The 25,041-nt window shown below is 43.2% G+C and overlaps 1 protein-coding gene across 1 annotated transcript; it reads left to right on the forward strand.

Moving 5' to 3' along the window:
- Positions 1–265: 265 nt before the first annotated feature.
- On the forward strand, positions 266–19,762 carry LOC137381578 (hyaluronan synthase 1-like). Its single transcript, XM_068054272.1, has 4 exons — positions 266–967; positions 11,832–12,057; positions 14,562–14,694; positions 19,087–19,762. Exons 1-4 carry the CDS (start codon positions 266–268, stop codon positions 19,760–19,762), a joined length of 1,737 nt encoding a protein of 578 aa, XP_067910373.1.
- Positions 19,763–25,041: the final 5,279 nt, after the last annotated feature.

Raw genomic sequence — 25,041 nt, forward strand, 5'->3', positions numbered from 1 at the left:
AAGCTTTTTGGTCACTCCTCCTCATATCTCATTCTTTGATCCAGCATTTTTTTAAACTTATGCCTCTGTCAAGAGTTTTGATATTTTTCTATGGTAAGGTGTTGTATAAATTCAAGTTACTATTACTATATAGAGAATAATGGGTGGGTAGAAGTAAGGTATGTTAGAATCAGCATACTGATACATGTTGACAAAAGTTCTTGGTTTTGTGTCTCTTTCATTCCACAGTCAACTGAGAATTGGTCAACTTTGATCTTTTCCAGCCATGGTTAACAAAGACACACTGGTTTCAATAGCTCATAGAATTTGTACCATGGTCTTTGCGCTGCTGTTATTTCTTGGTGTATCTTGGGCATATGTAGCAGGATTCCAGCTCCTCTTAGATGGTTATAAACTCATTTCGCTTGGGGTATATGGCTCTCTGATCATTATCCATCTCTTCCTTCAAACAATCTTTGCCCTGGTCGAGTGTAGCAGTACAGAAGATAAAATCTTGCAATGCAACAGCACCAAGTCGGTAGCCATAATAATATCTGCTTACCAGGAAGACCCTTCATATCTGGCACAGTGCCTTAACTCTGTGAAGAACATTGAGTATCCAAGTCACAAGCTGAAAATTATCATGGTCATTGATGGGAACTCAAAAGAAGACCAGTACATGATGGACATGTTCAAGGAGGTTTTCTGCAAGGAAGATAATGGGACGTATGTGTGGGAGGGCAACTATCACTCCAGAAGTTTTCATAGAGTTATTCAGAATAAAGAGGAGGATGACAACAAACGACCGTACAGAGACCCTGTCAATCTGTTTTATGGGGAGGCATGTATTGGAAATCCTGAGAGGTTAGAGGTGGAGTCACTAATCAGGACCAAACGTTGTGTTTGCATCATGCAGAAATGGGGAGGAAAGAGAGAAGTAATGTACACAGCCTTCAAAGCTATCGGGGACTCAGTGGATTACATTCAGGTATGACCAGTGCAACAAGCCTATGTCTCTAATTTATATTTACACTGGTGTAAATCTATCTCCTGCATCAAACAAATGCCCCTTGCTTCAGAATTCTGAAACTTAAGAGTTGAGCTTCAAAGTTTCCATCTGACCTCCTTATGATTCAATGCTCCTTTACAGTTCCTGGTCACTCCCAGTGGTTGAGAATCTATGAACTCAACTTCCCCAGAGAACTCAGGCATAGTTCTTTTAAGTCATTCTCAGAATGTAGGCATCACTGGTAAGGCTGACAATTTTTTCCCATCCCTGGTTGTATTGAGACGGTGATGATGGGCCTTCTTCTTGAACTGCTGTAGCAGACTGATGCAACTGTGCAGCTTGCTAGGTCATTTCAGAGTGCAGTTAAGTATCTACCACGTTGGTGTGGTGCTGGAGTCACATAGAGGCCGACATTGGTGTGGGGCTGGAGTCACGTAGAGGCTGGGACCAGCTAAGGACAGCAGGTTTCCTTCTCTAAAGGAGGTTAGGGTTTTTACAACAATCTTAACAGCTTTTTGGTCACTTTTAGTGATACTAGCTTGACTATTTCCAGGATTTTTAGACAATTCAAATTCTCAAATGGCTACGGTAGGATTTGAACTGATGTTCTCTGGATAGTTAGTGCAGGCCTCTGGATTACTAATTCAATAACATTACTGCTACACCACTGTACCTCTATTGGCCTAAAAGCTGAAAGTACCAGCTCCAAAGTTTACACAAAAGGACACCCATCTTACTCTTGGCTGCAATACCAAAGAGAAAGTACTGTATGCAAGGGTTGCACAGGTTCTCCACACAGGAAGCATGATGGAGTGAGTTCTCCTGAACTGCTCTGGGACACCCTCTAGTGATGAGTTCCACAATGACAACACTGCAACCAAAGACAGGCCATATAAGAAACAAGGCAAGGCAAGAAAAATTTAAGAACATTGGTGCTGGTCATATAATTTTTTAAAAAGTAAATAAGGTCCTGATGCTAGGTGCCCCTCTAGTTCCTTAAATTTTTGATGCATACTTTTTATAATTGGATAACATACATTTTCACAATAATCTCAGTTTGAGAAGGCAGAAAGTTACAAGCCTAAAGTTACATTTTTGACAAAAAAGCAACTTTACCCAACGTAAAAATTCTGGGTATAAGATTTGAGCTTTTTATTTATTTATTTTTGTTTGTTCATAGACTCCCACCTCAGTTAAACGCTTTTCCTCCTTTTGAGGGATATTTTCCAATTGAGGAATGTGCTGAGAGTTCAGACAACTTTGCTAGTCAGAAAATATTATAAATGTGAATCATTGTCTCACACTCATATGGTCCCATCGACTGTCCTCTGATACATCACCCAAGTATCAGTTCCTATTTGTCAGCCTAGAATGTGAATAACAGTAGAATACACTGTATTGGAGTGGGTGCTGTGCAGATTCACCAGAATGATAACTGGGCCTAAAGGGTTAAATTATGAGGACAGGTTACATAGAATAGGATTGTATTCCCTTGTGTTTAGATGATTAAAATCAAAGTGTTTAAGATGATCAAATGATTTGATAGCGTAGATAGACAGAAACTACTTCATCTGGTGGGGAAGTCCAGAACAAGGGGGTATAACCTTAAAATTAGATCTCGCTCATTAAGGAGTGAAGCCAGGAAGCACTTATTTACACAAAGGTTAATGGAAATCTGGAACTCTTCCCACCCCCCCACCCAAAAAAAAAGCTGTTGGAGTTGGGGGGTGGGGGGTTAATTGAAAATGAGATTGATCCATTTTTGTTAGATAAAGGTATTCAGGGTTATGGAAACCCAGATTGATAGATGGGGTGAAAATACAGATCAGCCATGGTCGAACGGAATTGCAGAACAGGCTCGAGGGATGAATGGTCTACTCATGTTCCTATTTGATTGGGAGTGTGAGGGAGATATCCAGCCAAACTGGTTCTATCCCTATCTGACTTTGACACGTGTGCATTTTTCAGTTGGGGATCAGAAGCAGGAGCCCTGGCTGATTTTAGCCCGCCTTAGCCCAGGGGCACTAAGGCTAAATACAGATCCCCTAATGTTCTCTGGCTAACATAGCGCAGCCTAGAAATCAAACCAGAAACCTTTTGGTCTGTAGATATCCCGTTTGCCCATCTTATTTATTTTCATTGCTTTTCACCAACAGAAAAAAAATCTTTGAAGTTTTAATACGTTGGCTAGAACTGCACACTGCTTAGGTCATCAGTGCACTGAAAAGGCATATAACTGCATTTTCAGTTTCAGAAAATTTTCAGAAAGGTCACATAATGAACACCCTCCCTTTAGACAGAAGGCAGAACATTGAACGATGGGTCAGTGACTCCGAGAAAGTAACTAGAACAATGTAGCGGCCCAAAGCTTTGCAGCAACCATCATTGTTCATTATCCTGTTCTCCTATGCGAAGGAAGCCTCAGATATGCTTAATTTCCACATATTGTATCCAAATAAAGCTGTGTGTGAATTAGTTACAGTAAGTATGTTTCTAGCTTGTCTCATTGCTCGCCAGTTTTAAAGAAAATGTTATTGCCTTTTGCTCCTGCCGTCTAGTGATTGGGCAGCTTCTATTTTATGTCTTGGTAATTCAACATGTTTCTATCACTACCTTTGTCTTGCTGTTTTGCTGAAGTATAGGGAGGATTGCCACCTATCCATTATGGGTGCAATAAACCTGTTTTGGATCTAGAAAATTCTACAAACGTAAACTGGGCACCAAGAAGTTTTCTTTTCCTCTTTATTTCTGTTTCTCATGATGCATTGGGAATTAAACTTTTCAATTCATTTTGAACAGCAACAATGAAACTCAAATAAATGCAAAATACTGCAGATGTTGGAAATCTGAAATAAAAACAAAGTGCTGGAACTACTCAGCAGGTCTGGCAGCATCTGTGTGTGGAAAGAGAAGCAGAATTAATGTTTCAGGTCAGTGACCTTCCATCAGAACGTTCTGATGAAAGGTCATTCACCTGAAACGTTAACTCTGCTTCCCTTGCCACAGATGCTGCCAGATCTGCTGAGTATTTCCAGCACTTTCTGTTTTTGCTACAATGAAACTCAGCTTAATCTCAACCCACGTACTGATTCTATCCTGTCACTCATTTGGCTTAGCTAAAAGTGGAACACTGGAGATAGGTAGAATGCAGACTCATGACAACACTGTGGTAGAACTTGTGTCTGCACCAAAATAAGGAGCGAAATGCTAAAAATGCACAGTACCTTCATTCACACTTGACACAGAAAAGGCAGCTTAACATCTCAGGTGGAATCCTTTATTAAGGTTCGAATGATTACTTCAATTACTGGTTTAATTGAGAAATGGCTCCTTCTGAGTAAACATGGGACTGTATTCTTCTATTTGCTTTAAATTTAAGAAAGTATTTGTACATTTCTATAAGGTTTACAAAGAAAGACTTGCATTTTTATAGTGACTTTCATGTCTGTTGGTTGTCCCAAAGCACTTTACAGTTAGTGAAGTACTTTTGAAGTGTCATCTCTGTTGTAATGTAGGAAACATGGCAGTCAATTTGTGCACAGCAGCTCCTACAAATAGCAATGGGAGAAATGGCCAAATTATCTGTTTTAGCTATTGCTTGAGAGAAACATGTTGGCCAGGACATTAGAAACTCTCCTGCACTTCTTTCAGGGCAGGTGGGGGCTCAGTTTAACATTTCATCTGAAAGATGGCACCTTTGACAGTGGAGCACTCCCTAGGTACTGCACTGGCATGTCAGCTCAAGTCTTTGGAGTAGTGTTTGAACCCACAACTTTCAGACTGAGATGAGAGTGTACCACTAAGCTACAGCTGACACCTGAAAGAAAATATAATTAGAAACTATCTTTGATTATATTCCCAGGGTACATGAAAATGTTCCTGTAAAAATTAAATTCCATGTCTGCGATTCATGGCTCATAACTGCTTGTAGATTCTATCACATACTTGAAAAAAGCTGATAATTCAGCTGATAATTAATGCAGGCAGGTGGGATTAGTTTAGATAGGCATTATGGTCGGCATGGACGCGGTGGGCCGAAGGGCCTGTTTCTATGCTGTACGACTCTATGACTCATATTTGCTGAGTGGTTGATAGCAGAAAAATAAATCTGGTCATGAACACAGCTGCTGTATCTCAGGAACCAGAGGAGCTGGACCAAAGTAAATAAATTCAGGATGAAGGTCGAATCAATCTTTTTTAGTTATGTGTGAAAATTCTTGATTCTTCCTGTTTGTTACCCTCATTTCTTCTTGTCGCAGCTTAGCAACACTTCTGTCCCGTTTTGATGAAGGGTCGCAGACCTGAAACGTTTCTCTCTCCACATATGCTGTTAGACCTGCTGAGTACTTCTGGCACTTTCTGCTCTCATTTCAGAGTTCCAGTATCCAATGTTTTGCTCTTACTTCTGTCCCATTAGTAATGTTGGAGTAATATTTCAATCAATAATATAATGAATCTTTACATTGGTTTATAAGAGGTAACACAGGAACACAAGGGATATGGGGAGTGGGCAGGAAAGTGGAATTGAAGCCCAAGATCAGCTATGATTGTATTGAATGGCGCAGTAGGTAAATGGGCCATATTGTCTACTTCTGCTCCTATTTCTTGTGTTCTTGTGAACACAATACAGGTACCACCTGCAGTAAGTACTTTGTCCATTACTGGTGCTGGTCTACTCCTAATATCTTCCCTATTATTCTTAACTGGATCCCAGAACTCCAGCTTCTCTTGTGTCACCATGTAACTAAGGTCCTGCATCTATGGTACGATTCTAGTAAATCTCCTCTGCACTCTCTCCAATGTCCTCCTTTTGTACGGTATCATTCTATGAGCAGAGCTGGAGCTATAACCTGGTTCATCTTTACTACAATGCAGTTAAAGATGCACAATCTACTCGACAAAGTGGGAAATTGCCTAGGTATGTCCTGTCCACAAAGAGCAAGGCAAATCCAATCCAGCCAATTAGCGCCCTATTAGTTTACTCTCAGTCATCAGCAAAGTGATGGAAGGGGTCATTGACAGTGCTATCAAGCAGCATTTACCCACAAATAAGCTGCTCAGTGATTCTCAGTTTGGATTTTGCCAGGACCATTCAGCACCAGACCTCAAACACAGATAAAAGAGCTGAATTTCAGAGGTTAGGTGAGAGAGTGACTCTACATGACATCAGGGTAGCATTTAATTAAGTGTGGTATCAAGGAGCTTTAGTAAAATTGAAGTCAATGGAAATCAGGGGGCTAACTCTCCACTGTTTGGACTCAAACCTAGCAAAAAGGAAGATGGTTGTGGTTATTGGAGGCCTATCATCTGAGCCCCAGGACATCACTGCAGGAGTTCCTCAGGGCAGTATCCTAGGCCCAGCCATCTTCAGCTCCTTCATCAATAACATTCCCTCCAGCATAAGGTTAGAAGTGTGAATATTCACAGTTGATTGCACACTGTTCATTTCTATTTGCAATTCCTCAGACAATGAAGCAGTCTGTGCCCACCTGCAGCAAGACATGGACAACATTCATACTTGATAAGTGGCAAGTAACATTTGTACCACACAAGTGTCAGGTAGTGACTGTCTCCAACAAGAGAAATTCTAACCACCTTCCCTTAATATTCAAAGGTTTTAACATTGTCGAATCCCCCATCAACATGCTGGGTGTCACCATTGACCAGAAACATAACTGGATGAGTGACATAAAGACTGTGGCTACTTCTTTCTTTTCTTTTTCTTTTGGGCCTCCTTATCTCGAGAGACAATGGATACGCGCCTGGAGGTGGTCTGTGGTTTGTGAAGCAGCGCCTGGAGTGGCTATAAAGGCCAATTCTGGAGTGACAGGCTCTTCCACAGGTGCTGCAGAGAAATTTGTTTGTCGGGGCTGTTGCACAGTTGGCTCTCCCCTTGCGCCTCTGTCTTTTTTCCTGCCAACTACTAAGTCTCTTCGACTCACCACAATTTAGCCCTGTCTTTATGGCTGCCCGCCAGCTCTGGCGAATGCTGGCAACTGACTCCCACGACTTGTGATCAATGTCACACGATTTCATGTCGCGTTTGCAGACGTCTTTATAGCGGAGACATGGACGGCCGGTGGGTCTGATACCAGTGGCGAGCTCGCTGTACAATGTGTCTTTGGGGATCCTGCCATCTTCCATGCGGCTCACATGGCCAAGCCATCTCAAGCGCCGCTGACTCAGTAGTGTGTATAAGCTGGGGGTGTTGGCCGCTTCAAGGACTTCTGTGTTGGAGATATAGTCCTGCCACCTGATGCCAAGTATTCTCCGAAGGCAGCGAAGATGGAATGAATTGAGACGTCGCTCTTGGCTGGCATACATTGTCCAGGCCTCGCTGCCGTAGAGCAAGGTACTGAGGACACAGGCCTGATACACTCGGACTTTTGTGTTCCGTGTCAGTGCGCCATTTTCCCACACTCTCTTGGCCAGTCTGGACATAGCAGTGGAAGCCTTACCCATGCGCTTGTTGATTTCTGCATCTAGAGACAGGTTACTGGTGATAGTTGAGCCTAGGTAGGTGAACTCTTGAACCACTTCCAGAGCGTGGTCGCCAATATTGATGGATGGAGCATTTCTGACGTCCTGCCCCATGATGTTCGTTTTCTTGTGGCTGATGGTTAGGCCAAATTCATTGCAGGCAGACGCAAACCTGTCGATGAGACTCTGCAGGCACTCTTCAGTGTGAGATGTTAAAGCAGCATCGTCAGCAAAGAGGAGTTCTCTGATGAGGACTTTCCGTACTTTGGACTTCGCTCTTAGACGGGCAAGGTTGAACAACCTGCCCCCTGATCTTGTGTGGAGGAAAATTCCTTCTTCAGAGGATTTGAACGCATGTGAAAGCAGCAGGGAGAAGAAAATCCCAAAAAGTGTGGGTGCGAGAACACAGCCCTGTTTCACACCACTCAGGATAGGAAAGGGCTCTGATGAGGAGCCACCATGTTGAATTGTGCCTTTCATATTGTCATGGAATGAGGTGATGATACTTAGTAGCTTTGGTGGACATCCGATCTTTTCTAGTAGTCTGAAGAGACCACGTCTGCTGACGAGGTCAAAGGCTTTGGTGAGATCAATGAAAGCAATGTAGAGGGGCATCTGTTGTTCACGGCATTTCTCCTGTATCTGACGAAGGGAGAACAGCATGTCAATGGTCGATCTCTCTGCACGAAAGCCACACTGTGCCTCAGGGTAGACGCGCTCGGCCAGCTTCTGGAGCCTGTTCAGAGCGACTCGAGCAAAGACTTTCCCCACTATGCTGAGCAGGGAGATTCCACGGTAGTTGTTGCAGTCACCGCGGTCACCTTTGTGACCAAAGGTGACTGCAGCATGTCAAAGGCTGGGTATTTTATGGCCAATGACTCACCTTCTGACTCCCCAAAGTCTTTCTATCATCTATGAGCACAAATCAGGAGTGTGATGGAATATTCTCCACTTGCCTGGACAAGTGCAGCTCCAAAAACACTCAAGAAGCTCTACACCATCCAGGACAAAGCAGCCCACTTGCTTAGCACCCAACCACCACTTTAAACATTCACTCCTTCCACCACAGGTGCACAGTGGCAGTAGTGTGCACCATCTACATGATGCTCTGCAGCACTCACCAAGTCTCCTTCAACAGCACCTCCCAAACTCCTAACCTCTACCACCTGGCAGGACAAGGGCAGCAGATGCATGGGAACATCAACACCATCAAGTTGCCCTCCAAGTCACATACCACCCTGACTTGGAAATATATGCCCGTGATGCTCACATCCTAAGGACGAATAAAAAAAAGAATGGCGGAGCAACTCGAGGGGTCATATGGCCTACTCCTGCTGCTTTTTCTTATGTTCTTATAACAAATGGAACGTGAATAGATAAAATGAGGCTGCCAAAATGCATTTTCTGCAGAGAACTGTGTGCATATACATGTGGTCACGATGGTCAACAAAAGCACTGCAAGGATATTTAAAGACAATGCTGAAACTCTGCAAAATACCAACAGAGAATTTGGAAGAAACAGCAACAAACAACTTGGGATGGCAAAGCATTGTCGCAGCTGGTATCGCCAACCTTGAAACCAAAGAAGGTACAATTTGGGACACAAGGAATAAACATGGTGATTGTGGCACCAGTACAGATCATCGTGCAATTCCCTGCCCCTATTGTGACAATCAGTTTAAGTCAAGAAATTGTCTAGTCAGTGGCAAAGAGAGGCAACTCTGGCAGACATAATAACAAGACCACAACCAAGATAAAATCTGTTTTATGGTTCCCATATCTTCCTAGCCAAGATAAGGAACTCAAATGTGCGGAGGCTGGCATGCACAAACCTGTATCCCACATTCCGAGGCACAGCAAGCTAAGGTGATCTGCTATTGGGCTACTTTACAACTTTCAACTAAAATTATCCCTTTGTATAGCATGTTGAGGTCCTTAAGAAGCAAATCAATAAAGAAAGCTACAAGGTCCATAAATATGCATTCTTTTTTCATCTGTTCCTGGAAATGTCTATCTAGTCGCCAAAAATATTGCAGGTAAAGAGAAACTGAAACCGATATCCCTGAGACTACTATTATTCATCATAATACTATTTGAGGGATGAAGACTGGAAATGACTTCACATAAATTTCAATTTAGCAATAGACTGATAGTCATCTTTTGAATGATACAATTGATCAAGGCCCCGTCTGCCCTCTCAGGTTGGCGTGAGCAAAGGCAGTACCATTTCAAAAAAGAGAGGGGAAGGTTTCCCCGTTGTTTTGAGGTCAACATTTATCCCTCAGCCAACATCAGTAAAACACAGGTAATCTGGTCATTATGTCATTGCTGTGTGTGGGACCTTGCTGTTCACAAATTGGCTGCCACATTTCCTACATTATCATGAAAGACACTATATAAATGCAAGTCTTTCTTTTTATAGCAGGGGATCATGGGGCTGGATTTTCATCATGGAAGCAGGAAACTGGAGCCAGGTTTGTTTTCGGGTCAGAAACCCCTCCCTCCGGGATGTTCACATGGGTGAGCCATTATTTGGCATGGAGATGTGCTTCCTGTCCAGTCACGCTTTCAAAGCTGGCCAATCAGAGGCCTTGCAGCTTCAGAGAAGCAGCCAGCTGCAGTGCAAGGTAAGTAGCTGGAAGGGCTCTTCAACAAGGAGGTGCCCTCTCAGCCACATTTAAAAAATTTTAATAAAAAAGCAGACAGCCAGGACACCACTGTGGGGGTGGGGGACAGAGATTGAATCTCTCTAAAGGGTGGTCTTCGGCTGTACTCCAACCCAGACAGGCAGGGAGGGCCTGTAGGCCTGCCAGGAGTGCTGGCACCTGGCCTATTGCTGGGTGCCCGCCTCCAGGCAGTTGATCTACCCCACATCGTGTCGGGAAACTGGAGCTTGTTGGAAAATCTCAGTCAGCTTCTTAAACTTACCTTCAACAAGGCTGTTAATGAGCCTAATTGCCAGCCTGCCTAGTAGGAGTGGGCGATCTTCCCAGGCCCTGAACACATCTCCCCCAAAATGGCCGGTGACGGGAACAGCGTCCTGCAACTGACACGTCGGCCAGCGTTGGTATTTCTAGGCCCCCCGCCCACTGCTGTTCTGGCCTTCAGGGAGCCCCGAAAATTCAGCCCTTGGAATCACCCAGCATGGTTACGCTTACTTATCTTCTGTCAGATGGCAGCACTCTCACCTTCTGAGTGAAAAGGTTATGAGTTGAAACCCCACCACAGATTTAATAGATAATTTTAGGCTGACATTTAGTGCAGTACTGCAGGAGTCCTGCACTATCAGAGTTGGCATCTTTCATATGAGAGGTTAAATCAAGGCCCTGTCAACCTCATCAGGTGGTTGTAAGAAATAATACATTATACAAAGGAGCACAGGAGTTCTACCAGTGTCCTGGTCAATGTTTCTCCCTCAAGCCATACCATCAAAAATAGATCATTTGGCTGTTTATTCATCTGTTGTTTTTAAGACCTTGTTGTGCATTTATAAGTTGCCTTTGCCTCAATAATAAGTGACTGCACCTCAAAACTAATCCATTGGTTGTAAACTGCTTTGAGACATCCTGAGGATGTGATAAGGTGTGATATAAATGCAAATTCTTTCTTTATGCAATTAAAAACCTATGCCAATTTCATTTGGAACCTATTTTCAGTCACAACATGACTAACTTTTATCTCTTATCACACAAATTTGTGTGCTAATAATGAGGAAAACGCAGCAAAACAAAGGTGGAGGTGAAGTAGATGGTGAATTTCCTGCTGACATTTTTGAATCTGATGAAATGGAAAGTGACAAAGAAAGTGACATATTGATTGATAGGAATTGTACAGCTGTAAATTACTGCCCATCAACAATGTTAAGTGTAGGCTGTGATATTGAATGCTCTTGCAAAGATGCTGGGCTTGTTAGCACTAAGGCTTGGAATGTTGATGTATCCAGATTATTCCATATGTGTCTGAAGACAGTCTTTGTAATAATATTGAAGTTGGACGTCAGATATACCTCAATATTATTGATGGCTAATGTTCTGGAGGGTCGCTGACGACTGCCCAGATAGAGTTAGATGAATTGTTAATGTATTATAGGGGTAATGTTATGAGTCCACGGGATCCTGGCCTGCCAGCAATGCCTATTGGGCACTCTGGCACCATGAGCCACCATTTTCTGATGATTCATTGTAATGGTTAGATAATTATCAGGTGCCTAAAATACAGATATTCTCTGCCTATAGGTGATTGCGCTTGGCAGCAGAGTGAATTCATAAAATGACCTTTTATGTATCTTTATCATTGGATTATGTATCTTTAGCTATGAATTGCATGTCTTTATCAATGGATTGTGTAATTCTGTATATTTTAGGTCTGTGATTCTGATACAAAGCTAGACTCACGAGCAACTGTGGAACTGGTTAAAGTTTTAGATTCAAAGGAAAACTATGGAGCAGTCGGAGGGGAAGTGCGGATACTCAATGTCACTGACTCATTCGTTAGCTTCATTAATAGCCTGCGTTACTGGATCACATTCAATATAGAACGAGCCTGCCAGTCTTACTTTGACTGTGTGTCATGTATCAGTGGACCTCTAGGTAAGGAATGTGAGCAATTGGGGATCTTATTAGAGAATGTCATGGCCCCAGATAGTTTTTAAAAAAAAACTCTTTTAGATCTCCCTGGTTCAGGAGCAATTCCTGCATAGCTGGCCTGGGTGGTGGCCCTTACCTTTTAGACACCAAAGACAAAAAGCAATTATGAAGGACACACCAAGGCTGAACAAGAGTCAAATAGAAGATAAGTCACATGGTAACGGTGTCAAGTTTGGCTTTTAAAAGCCAGCCATTTGTAGTACAAAGGAAAGATGGAGGGAGGTGATGCATTTGCCAATTTTAAATACTGGGAAAGAGCGAATTAGAATGGGAGACAGTGTGATAAGTCTTCAATTCAACACAGTGAGAATGCAGGGAGAAGAAAGAGTATTGAAGCTTCGGAAGAACAAGAGAGTAAAGTTCAGATGGGGATCTGACCATTGGAGTATTGGTAAACTACCAGAGACGAGGGAGATGTGTTGTCAGTCTTCTATTGGTGTTGTTTGGCTTTTCTATCATCGGATCATAGGAAATAGGAGCAGGAGTAGGCCATTCGGCCTATTGAGCCTGCTCCGCATTCAGACAGATCATGGCTGATCATCTACCTCTACGCCATTTCCCCCCACTATCCCCATATCCCTTGATGTCATTAGTATCCAGATAGCCATCGAATTCTGTCTTGAGCGTGCTCAATGATTGAGCTTCTGCAGCCCTCTGGGGGTAGAGAATTCCACAGATTCACCACCCTCTAAGTAAAGAAATTCCTCCTCATTTCAGTTTTAAATGGCCTGCCCCTTATTCTGAGACTGTGGTTCTAGACGCACCAGCCAGAGGAAACATCCTATCTACACCTATCCTGTTACACACTGTAAGAATTTTGTAAGTTCAATGAGATCACCTCTCATTCTTTGGCACTCTAGAGAATACAGGCCCGGTTTCTGCAATCTTTCCTTATAAGACAATCCCACCATCCCAGGGATTAGTCTGGTGAACCTCCGCTGCACTCCCTCTATGGCAAGTATATCCTTCCTTGGATAAGGAGACCAAAACTGTGTACAGTACTCCAGGTGCAGTCTTACCAAGGCTTTATACAATTGCAGCAAGACGTCTTTACTCCTGTACTCAAATCTCCTTGCAATGAAGGTCAACTTACCATTTGCCTTCTTAATTGCTTGCTGCACCTGCATACTAGCTTTTAGTGACTCATAAACAAGGATACCCAGGTCTATTTGGACAGCAACACTTCCCAACTTCTCACTATTTAAGAAATACTCTGTCTTTCTGTTTTTTTCTACCAAAGTGGATCACTTCACACTTATTCACATTATATTACATCTGCCATGTTTTTGTCCATTCACTTAACCTGTCCAAATCCCCTTGAAGCTTCTTTGCATCCTCCTCACAACTTAATTTCTCTCCTAGTTTTGTGTCATCAGCAAATTTGAAAATATTACAATTGGTCTCCATATCCAAATCATTTATATAGATTGTGAACAGCTGTGGCCCAAGCACTGATCCTTAAGGTACCCCACTAGTAACAGCCTGCCGTCCTGAGAATGACCCTTTATTCCTACTCTCTGCTTTCTGTCTGTTAACCAATTCTCAATCCATTGCAGTATCAATCCCATGTTCTCTAATTTTGTTTACTAACCTCCTGTGTGGGAGGACTGATCATCAGGACTCATCAGGACTGATGAAAGGTCACAGACCTGAAACGTTAACTCTGCTTCTCTCTCCACAGATGCTGCCTAACTTGCTGAGTATTTCCAGTATTTTCTGTTTTTATTTCGGATTTCCAGCATCTGCAGAATTTTGCTTTTATTCCAGTTATCTCGTCCTTTATAATATATTCTAACATTTTCCCTACTACTGACATCAAACTAACAGGTCTGTAGTTCTCCATTTTCTCTCTCGCACCCTTCTTAAATAGTGGGGTTACATTTGCTACTTTCCAGTCTGCAGGAACCCTTCCAGAATCTATAGAATTTTGAAAGATAACCACCAATGCATCTACTATCTCTATATCACCTTCTTCAATACTCTGGGATGTAGCTCATCTGGTCCAGGGGATTTATCAACTTTCAATCCAATTAATTTTTTGAGTACTACCTCTTCATTGATATTAATTACTTTCAGTTCCACATTTTTACAAGTGTCTTGGTTCCCTAGTATTTCTGGGAGATTTTTTGTGTCTTCCTCCGTGAGGATAGAAACAAAGTAATTGTTTAGTCTCTCCGCCATTTCTTTATTCTCCACAACAAACTCTCCTGTCTCTGCCTGCAATGGACCCACATTCATCCTTGCTAATGGTTTCCCTTTCACATACCTAAAGAAGCTTTTACAGTCCTGTCTGACTTCCTCAATAGCTCAGCTGACTTTTTACTTCTAACTCTCTCAATTTAACTTCTACATCTGTTATGAGAATCATTCATCACAGCATATTGAACTGTTTGATCAGACCAGGTCCATAAACTGTGTTCATTTCTAACAATGTCTTTCTGTTTCAGGGATGTACAGGAATAACTTGCTCCAGCAGGTACTAGAACCCTGGTATAATCAGAGATTCCTGGGAATCCAGTGCGCATTTGGGGATGATCGTCACCTGACAAACAGGGTGCTTAGTCTGGGTTACTCCACCAAGTAAGAGACACATCTATTTTCTGCTCAGCTCTGTAATAAAAAAGTTGTGTTGTAGCCAACATGATAAACCAGAGCCTGTTATTTCCACTTAAACAGATGGGGTGTTTCTTAGACAGTATTTTAAAAAGAAAAATGAACATTCTTTAGTTCTGAGATTTTTTTAATGGTTCCTTTTTCCTAACTTTCTCTCCTTCTATCTGGAAGGCACTGCTTCTTGTTGTGTTACAGTTTCATGGGTACTAGCAGTCTGCTGATACTTAGCAATTTTCTTGTATGAGCCCAGATGATGAGTGCCACCAGACTATTCAAACATGGGGGCCAGCATAGCCAAGCCCAATCTTGTCTTCAATTGACTCATTTTTCAGCAGCCATCACCATTTAGTAATCAGGAGCAGGAAGCCTGACTTATTAAATAAACTCCTTATCTACCCCGATATGCATTGCTGCCGCCTCCCCACCCACCCCCCCCCCCACAAGCTGGCCACCCATCTACTGCCACTCGGCTGAAATCAGGTAACATTATTCAAATGTTCCTGCTCTGTATAGCTCACAACCGTTCTGGACACTGCATTTACCCGCACAGCTGCAAGGGTGCCACCACAAATATTTATCATTAAATTATGAGCAAAGCAACACAGATGGTAAAAGGTGCGTATCATCTGGGAGAAGATAATGACCAACACTGAACAGCCAAAATTGAATTAATGAAAAGGTGGCCCGCGCAAAGTAATTGAATTTTACATCAGCCCAACTGGTCTATCCTGGTATTTATGGTTCACATGAGCCTCCTACACTTGTTACAACAAGAATGTCACATTTGCCACTCTCCAATCCTCTGGCACTTCCCCCGTACCTTGGGAAGATTGGAAGGTTATGGCAAGCCCTTCCGCTATCTCCACCCCCACTTCCTTTAGCAACTTCTTTCAAGATAACCCATTGTTCCATTATCGTTTTGCCTGTCAGTTTTTGGTTCCATTTTATCCTGGCTGGATCCCTTCTCATTGCATTGAAATGAGCCTTCTTCCAATCTAGCCTTTCTACCTTATATCGTTACATGCTTTTCTGCATTACAAGTCCAAATCTTATGATACAATGATGACTCTTAACCAAGTGCTCCCCCACAGACACATGGTCCACTTGGCCCACGTCATTTTCCAGCACCAGATCCAGCAATGCCTCCTTTCTAGTTGGGCCAAGAACATACTGATGAAGGAGGTTCTCCTGAACACAATCCAGAAATTCCTCCCCCTCCTTTCCCTTTATTCTAAAATGATCCTGATCGATAGTTGGGTAATTTGAAGTCCCACAATATCTCCACGCTATAGTTGTTGCACATCTCTGTGTAACAGGGCTGCAGAGCTTTGATCCGATCTGTTGGTATGGGATCACTTGCTTTAATATATATTCTGTTATGACCAGGTGAGAAAGGGGTCTAAGGGTTCCCTCGCAGCCTTTGCCTGTTTAACTGTTAAGCCACTCAGTTGTATCTAACCACTACGAAGTCAATAGAACAGAATGAAACTGGACGGACCACCTGGCACCGACCTAGGCACCAGAAACAACAACGGCAAACCCAGCCCTGTCGACCCTGCAAAGTCCTCCTTACTAACATCTGGGGGCTTGTGCCAAAGTTGGGAGAGCTGTCCCACAGACTAGTCAAGCAATAGCCTGACACAGTCATACTCACGGAATCATACCCTACAGACAATGTCACAGACACTGCCATCACCATCCCCAGGTATGTCCTGTCCCACTGGCAGGACAGACCCAGCAGAGGTGGCAGCACAGTGGTATACGGTTGGGAGGGAGCTGCCCTGGGAGTCCTCAATATCAACTCTGCACCCCATGAAGTCTCATGGCATCAGATCAAACACGGGCAAGGAAACCTCCTGCTGATTACTACCCTCCCTGAACTGATGAGTCAGTACTCCTCCATGTTGATCACCACTTGGAGGAAGCACTGAGGGCGGCAAGAGCGCAGAATGTACTCTGGGTTGGGGACTTCAAAGTCCATCACCAAGAGTGGCTCAGTAGCACCACTACTGACTGAGCTGGCCGAGTCCTAAAGGACATAGCTGCTAGACTGAGTCTGCGGCAGGTGGTGAGGGAACCAACAAGAGGTAAAAACATACTTAACCTCGTCCTCACCAATCTGCCTGCTGCAGATGCATCTATCCATGACAGTATTGGTAGGAGTGACCAACGCACAGTCCTTGTGGAGACAAAGTCCCACCTTCACATTGAGAATACCCTCCATTGTGTTGTATGGCACTACCACCGTGCTAAATGGGATAGATTTCAAACAGATCTAACAATGCAAAACTGGGCATCCATGAGGTGCTATGGCCCATCAGCAGCAGCAGAACTGTACTCAACCACAATCTGTAACCTCATTGCCCGGCATATCCCCCACTCTACCATTACCGTCAAGCCACGAGACCAACCCTGGTTCAATGAAGAGTGCAGAAGCGCATGCCAGGAGCAGCACCAGGCATACCTCAAAATGAGGTGTCAACCTGGTGAAGCTACAACACAGGACTATTTGCGTGCCAAAATGTGTAAGCAGCATGCGATAGACAGAGCTAAGCGATCCCATAACCAACGGATCAGATCTGCAGTCCTGCCACATCCAGCCGTGAATGGTGGTGGACAATTAAACAACTAACTAGAGGAGGTGGCGCCACAAATATCCCCGTCGTGAATGATCGGGGAGTCCAGCACATCAGTGCGAAAGATAAGGCTGAAGCATTTGCAACAATCTTCAGCCAGAAGTGCCGAGTTGATGATCCATTTCGGCCTCCTCCTGAAGTCCCCAGCAGAACAGATGCCAGACTTCAGCCAATTTGATTCACTCCGCCTGATATCAAGAAACAACAGAAGGCACTGGATACTGCAAAGGCTATGGGCCCTGACAATATTCCGGCAATAGTAGTGAAGACCTGTGCTCCAGAACTTGCCGTGCCCCTAAGCAAGCTGTTCCAGTACAGCTACAACACTGGCATCCACCCTGTAATGTGGAAAATTGCCCACGTATGTCCTGTACACAAAAAGCAGGAAAAGTCCAACCTGGCCAATTACCGCCCCATCAGGCTACTCTCAATCATCAGTAAAGTGATGGAAGGTGTCATCGACAGTGCTATCAAGCGGCACTTTCTTAGCAATAACCTGCTCAGTAATGCTCAGTTTGGGTTCCGCCAGGGCCACTCAGCTCCTGACTTCATTACAGACTTAGCTCAAACGTGGATAAAAAAGTTGAACTCCAGAGGTGAGGTGAGAGTGACTGCCCTTGACATCAAGGCAGCATTTGACTGAGTATGGCATCAATGATCCCTAGCAAAACTGAAGTCAATGGGAATCAGGGGGAAAGCTCTTCGCTGGTTGGAGTCATACCTAGTGCAAAGGAAGATGGTTGTGGTTGTTGGAGGTCAATCGTCTGAGCTCCAGGACATTGCTGCATGAGTTCCTCAGGGTAGTGTCCTAGGCCCAACCATCTTTAGCTGCTTCATCAATGACCTTCCTTCAATCATAAGGTCAGAAGTGGGGATGTTCACTGATGATTGCACAATGTTCAGCACCATTCACAACTCCTCAGATACAGAGGCAGCCCGTGTAGAAATGCAGCAAGATTTGGACAATATCCAGGCTTGGGCTGATAAGTGGTAAGTAACATTCGTGCCACACAAGTGCCAGGCAATGACCATTTCCAACAAGAGAGAATCTAACCATCGCTCCTTGCATTCAATGGCATTACAATCACTGAATCCCCTACTATCAACATCCTGGGGTTTACCATTGACCAGAAGCTGAACTGGAGTAGCCATATAAATACCCTGACATACATTGAAATACATTGAAGTCCCCCACCCAGAGTTAATTCTGTTCCCTTGCTACACTCAGGACATACCCAGGTGATGGAAGAGTTGGGGATGCTGGTTGAAAGGTTTGATTCTATGAATGTGACCACGTCAGGCTGTTGTTTGACTAGTCTATGGCAGCTTTCCTAATTTTGCTGCAAGAAGATGTTAGTGAAGAGGATTTTGCAGGGTCCATCGGGCTGGGTGTGCCTTTGTTGTGTTCGGTGCCTAGGTCAATGCTGGGTGGTCTCTCTGGTTTTACTCTTGTTGTGTCTTTTAGTAGTTTGATACAACTAAGCGACTTGCTTGGCGATTTCAGAGGGCAGTTAAGTTGTGTACGGGATGACAATGGTTAGATGGCTGAAGAGGCTGGCAGAGATGGGACAGCAAGGCCAAGGCATTCAGTGTCTGTGGCCAGCTTGGCTATACTGACTGGCTGATTACATGGCAGAGGTGTGTTAAATTTGATTGTAAAATGAAAGTCAAATACAGAAATAATGAAGGTTAATTAATTAAAGCTCATTTTTGTTTTACTTAGGTATACAGCCAAGGCCTGGTGCTACACAGAAACTCCAGCTCAATATCTGCGCTGGCTCAATCAACAAATACGATGGACCAAGTCATTCTTCATGGAGTGGTTCTACAGTTCTCTCTGGTGGCATAAGCAAAGTCTGTGGATGGCGTACGAGTCTGTAGTTATGGGGATTTTGCCATTCTTCATTATTGTGGCCATCATCAAGTTATTCTACCACGGGTCTCTCTGGGACATTCTCTGGGTGCTCCTCTGCTTCCATGGCCTTGCACTGGTCAAAGCAATCAATGCTGCATGCCTGAAGGGAAGTCTGCTGATGATCTTAGTATCTCTGTATCCTGTCTTTTACCTGAGTGGGCTGCTGCCAATCAAATGCTTTTCTCTTTTTACCATTACCAATACCAGCTGGGGAACATCTGGACGCAAAGAGAGAGTCAAGAACTACCTCCCGTTGCTTCCGCTCTTTGTGTGGGGGATCATCCTCCTTGTGGGTTTGATTGAGACTATATTCATAGAGACTGAAAGATCTTGGATCCACGCTCAACAGCCGTCATATAAAGACTACGTGCTCTATGGTTCGCTGGCCTTGTTTTCATACTGGGCAACTATGGTTGCAATTTACCATCTATGGTCATGGAACTGGTGTAGAAGGAACTCTGCAATGTACCGTGTTGAAGTGTAGAGAGATTTTCTGTAAATCACTTCACGATTACTGAACAATTTGAGGAATAACTGGCATCGTGAAGCATGCTTTATGCAACATTAATTTAGAGGTTCTGCTTTTTGTACCTGAGCTAACTTTTCTCTGTAGTCCCACCTGGGCTGTGCATCTGCTGTAATCAAAAGAGTGTTGGTGCCACTATCTCCCAGCTTTCTGCCAGTTTCATTCTGTGTTAGCCAGTACTACAAAGCATTATATTTTTGGGATTCCTTCATTGGCCTAATGAGTAAATGCACTGCAAATGGTGATGATCAACACAGGCTGGGAAGGCTGTTGTTTCATGGTGACAGTATAGGGCCCTATAACTGGCCTCAGTGGCTTTAGGCTAATGAGTGGATAATGTAGCAAGAGTTCCCTCTCTGTTTGCTGTCTGGTGATCCTTACTGGAATGCATGACAGTGGGTGAGAACAGGACTTGGTTTAGCTGTGATGCCCACAGTGGCCAAAATGACTTGCTGACACTCATTGTTTGGCACCATACAGGAAGAGTGGCCACCCTTCATCAATCCATACTCCATATTAACCAACACTTATCGGATAGGGGACATGATTTTCTTTAAACTATTTAATTTCAATTGTCACAAAGTGTTAATGTGCCTTTGGGCAGTACTTTTTTGTAAAAGGGAAGTGTATACAATGTGATGGTCCTGAGGTACAATGCTGTACATTATGTATTAAGACTGAAAGGGCTAATATAAACAATAATTAAACACCTACAATGCCTATAAAAATGCGCTACGGACTTGGCATTTTACTTTTAACATCAGGAGTGTCCAAATTGCAGCTTGCCAGTCACATGTAGCCCCAAGATTTGGTAAACAGGCCCTCAAAGCCCAGACAATTTTCTCTTCTGTTGATTCACCCTGTTTGAATTCTGTGGGCCTGGAGTTTGAAAAGAGCTATTCTTCTTGCTATTACCTCAAGTTGTATAAATCCTAAATCATAATTCAAAGATCTAACTGTATCAGCAAATTAATGTAATAATGGATTTCAACTTTACACAAGGCTGCTGAGGCTTCATGGTATACACCTATATGGCCCATGAAGGCAAAAAACGCTAAGACCACTGCAATTCACCAAGGGAACCAATCACTGTGTCTGCTCTTACAGCTCAATTCTAAAAGTAGAACCTTCCACATTGGTATTGCCCATAAGAGGCCAAAATTAGGCAGATGTGGGTGTCATCCAGTCGACCATGTAATTGCATATGGTAGTTGCAATTTAAACCGTACACAGTTATGTTGTTTTCATATAATGTTAGCCATGAGTAGTTTGTTTATGACTTCTGTCTACGTGCTCTGTAAATTGGATAAACCTCCTATCCACTAGCACACAGGAGACAATACCAGCAGTGATAGTGAAAGAGGAACCAACACTAATTGGCCTGAGAATGGCCTGGGAGCTGTCTCTCTTCTATCCTCAGACTGTGCCCACACGTATCCCTTCACCTCATTTTCTCAATTGAAAATGAATCTTAGACAAGTGTATCAATCATATAAATGGATTAGATCAGCTCCAGAAGTGCTGCTTTCCTGTACAAACAAAACACACTCCTTCAAGAGAGACGTTTCTCAAATGAGAATTGCTAATTATGTTGAAAGCTGAAGTAACCAAGGTGGTTATGTAAAAGCCAGATGGTTGCAGTACATATTCTCTTCCACATGATAGCACCACCACACTGTGATGCTAAATGAAATTCACTTGTGCCACACTGTGGCATCACCTAGGTATGGCATGAATTTCAAGTCGATAGCCATAATGGGAAAAGTACCTGTGCCCATTGTTTTACCTGCCATCAGTGCTAACTGTGGCAAATGTCAGCACACACCCTGTAGCAGTTTTATTAGAAAACAATTTGCCTTAAAAAAATGATTGTCAAGTCGAGGCCATTCGATCAAGATACAGATGTAATATGTTGATGAGTAAGATTTTGGGACCTCAGCCCTGAAAATTCAAGTGTTACATAAGAACATAAGAAATAAGAGCAGGAGTAGGCCATTCAGCTCCTCAAGCCTGCCCCACCATTCAATAAAATATGGCTGATCTGACCCGGCGATTCAGTGTGACAGACTCATGCAGGTATATATCAGGCAGTTGGAGGAAAAGTAAACAGGTACTTTTCAGGTTGGCAGGCTGTAACTACCATGGGGATCAGTGCTGAGGCCTCAGCTATTTACAATCTACATCAATGACTTGGATGAGGGGACTGAGTGTAATGTATCCAAGTTTGCTGACGATACAAAGTTGGGTGGGAAAGTTAGCTGTGAGGAGGATGCAAATAGGCTGCAAAGGGGTATAAGTGACTGGGCAAGAACTTAGCTGATAGAATATAATGTGGAGAAATGTGAAGTTATCCACTTTGGTAGGAAAAATAGAAAAGCAAAATATTTTTTTAAATGGTGACTGACGGTGAAATGTTGGTATTCAGAGGGACCTGGTGTCCTTGTATATGGATCACTGAAAGTTAACATACAGGTAGAGCAAGCAATCACAGAATTGTTACAGCACAGAAGGAGGCTCATTGTATCTGTGCTGGCTCTTCGAAAGAGCAATTTACCTCATGCCACTTCCCCGTCTTCTCCCCGTAGCCCTGCGCATTCTTCCTTTTCAGATAACAATCCAATTCCCTCTTGAATGGCTCGATTGAATTTGCCTCCACCACACTCTCAGTGCATTCCAGATCCTAATGAATTGCTACGTGAAAAAGTTTTTCCTCATGGCACCATTGCTTCTTTTGTCAGGTACCTTAAATCTGTGCTTTCTTCTTCTTGATCCTTCCGCCAATGGGAACAATTTCTCTCTATCTACTCTATCCAGACCCCTGATGATTTTGAATACCTCTATCAAATCTCCTCTCAACCTTCTCTTCTCCAAGAAAACAGTTCCAGCTTCTCCAATCTGTCCAGATAACTGAAGTTCCTCATCCCTGGAACCATTTTCGTGAATCTTTTCTGCACTCTGTCTAATGCCTTCACATCTTTCCTAAAGTGTGGCGCCAAGAACTGGACACAATACTCCAGTTGAGGGTGAACCAGTGTTCTATACAAGTTTAACATAACTTCCTTGCTTTTGTACTCTATGCCCCTATTAATAAAGACTAGGATACTGTATACTCTATTAACCACTCTCTCAGCCTGTTCTGCCACCTTCAATGATTTATTCACATATACACCCAGGTCCCTCTGCTCCTGCATCCCCTTTAGAATTGCACCCTTTATTCTATATTGTCTCTCCGCGTTCTACCTACCAAAATGAATCACTTCACACTTCTCTGCATTAAATTTCATCTGCAACATGTCCGCCCATTCCACTAACCTGTCTATATCCATTTGAAGTTCTACATTATCCTCACAGTTCACATTGTTTCCAAGTTTTGTATCATCCGCAAAACTTGAAATTGTGCCCCGTACACCAAGGTCTAGGTTATTAATATATATCAGGAACAGCAAGATTCCTAACACTGACCCTTGGGGAACTCCACTACACACCTTCCAAGTTTCACCACAAACCTTCCTTCAGCAATTAGGAAGGCCAATGGGACATTGGCCTTTATTACAAAGGAATTGGAATACAAGAGTAAAGAAGTCTTACTACAATTTTATACAGCCTTGCTGAGACCACACCTGGAGTACTGTCTACAGTTTTGGTCTCTGTACTTGCCTTGGAGGGAGTGCAATAAAGGTTCACAAAACTAATTCCTGGGATGACGGGATTGTCCTAAGGGAGAGATTGAGTAGACTGGATCTATATTCCCCAGAATTTAGAAGAATGAAAGATGATCTCAGTGAAACATAAAATTCTTAAAGGGCTTGATAGGGTCCAGGCTGGAAGGATGCTTCCTGTGGCTGGGAGTCTCGACCTAGGAGTCACAGTCTTAGAATAAAGGGTTGGCTTTTCATGATTGAGATGAGTGTCAAGAAAACCCTATCTGCCAAATGAGAAATATTAATTTCTTTGGTTGAAAACTTACATGAGGCTTTTAGTGGAAAAATCCTACAAGTTAACTTTTAAAAAACTAGCAGCCAAGATGGCCACTGCAATTTGTATCTGAAATACCAGGAGATTAAACTGGAGACAAAAAAGTCTAACAAGAAGTCCAGCCAGAACAATGCTTTGGCTGACTGAGTAGATTAGCCAGATCACCCTTGTTAGTAGGACATTCCAAACCATCTCGAGGCATTCATAAATGGAGACGTCCCTCTGGGGGTTAATCCTGACAACCCCACCTGAGAAAGGTTTTGGGTTTTAGTCTTGGGACCTTATTAAAAACAAAGGGAATTGAGAGAACCATGTGACTATCTGTCCCTCTCGAAGAAACTTGGAGTTGTTACACAGACAAAGAGACAAGCAGTAACTGAGTGTGCAGCAGCAGCAGAGGAGGCTGCTGCTTCCCTTTCTCTCTCTCCCCAGAAAACATCAAGTTTGAAAACCATCTGTGACTGGGGGACCCTACAAGCCTAACGACTACTACAGCTAGCGACCAGGAGAAGAGAGCCAACCACAATTCTGCCTTCAGGAAAATTCTGAATAAAGCAAGCCAGCGAAAGTGCACTTTGGTCAGCGAGGACTACAAGAATACAGCTTCAGCCGAGGACTATCGGATCATCCACTTCACAGACTGTGTATTTAAGTTCCATTTCTTCTGGACTTTAATCCAACCACCAACTCTATTTTTCTCTCTGTAATCTATTTGTGCATGTGTGATTTTCATGTGAATGGGTGCGTGAATGTGTAGCTTTTTTTTCATATTTTAAAATTGGGGATAAAGTGTTAAGTATAATAAATTTACCTCTTTCTTGTTTAAACTCAAGAAAACCTGTCTGGTTATTTCACGATCACAGTAAAGGTAAAAGGTAAAACACTCGGAGGTGGTAAGCACAACCACTGTTTAAAGGAATAAACCCTGTTGTGGTCAAATAAGAGGAAGGGCATGAGGGGAGCCTGAGAGTCCCTCCTCACCAGGCCATAAAAGTTTCTTCAAAGGGTTGTGAATCTTTGGAATTCTCTATCTCAGAGAGCTGTGGATGCTCTGTCATTGAGTATATTCACGACAGAGAAAGATAGATTTTTGGATACTACGGGAATGAGGGATATAGAGATAGTGCAGGAAGGTGGAGTTAAGGTAGAAGATCAGGCATAATCTTAGTGAATGGTGGAGCAGGCCCAAAAGGCCAAATGGCCTATTCCTGCTCCTATTTCACATGTTCTTAAACAGGTGTATAAAAAGGAATCTCTGGTGG

The sequence above is a fragment of the Heterodontus francisci genome, chromosome 22, assembly GCF_036365525.1.
Source record: "Heterodontus francisci isolate sHetFra1 chromosome 22, sHetFra1.hap1, whole genome shotgun sequence".
Lineage (NCBI taxonomy): Eukaryota > Metazoa > Chordata > Chondrichthyes > Heterodontiformes > Heterodontidae > Heterodontus > Heterodontus francisci.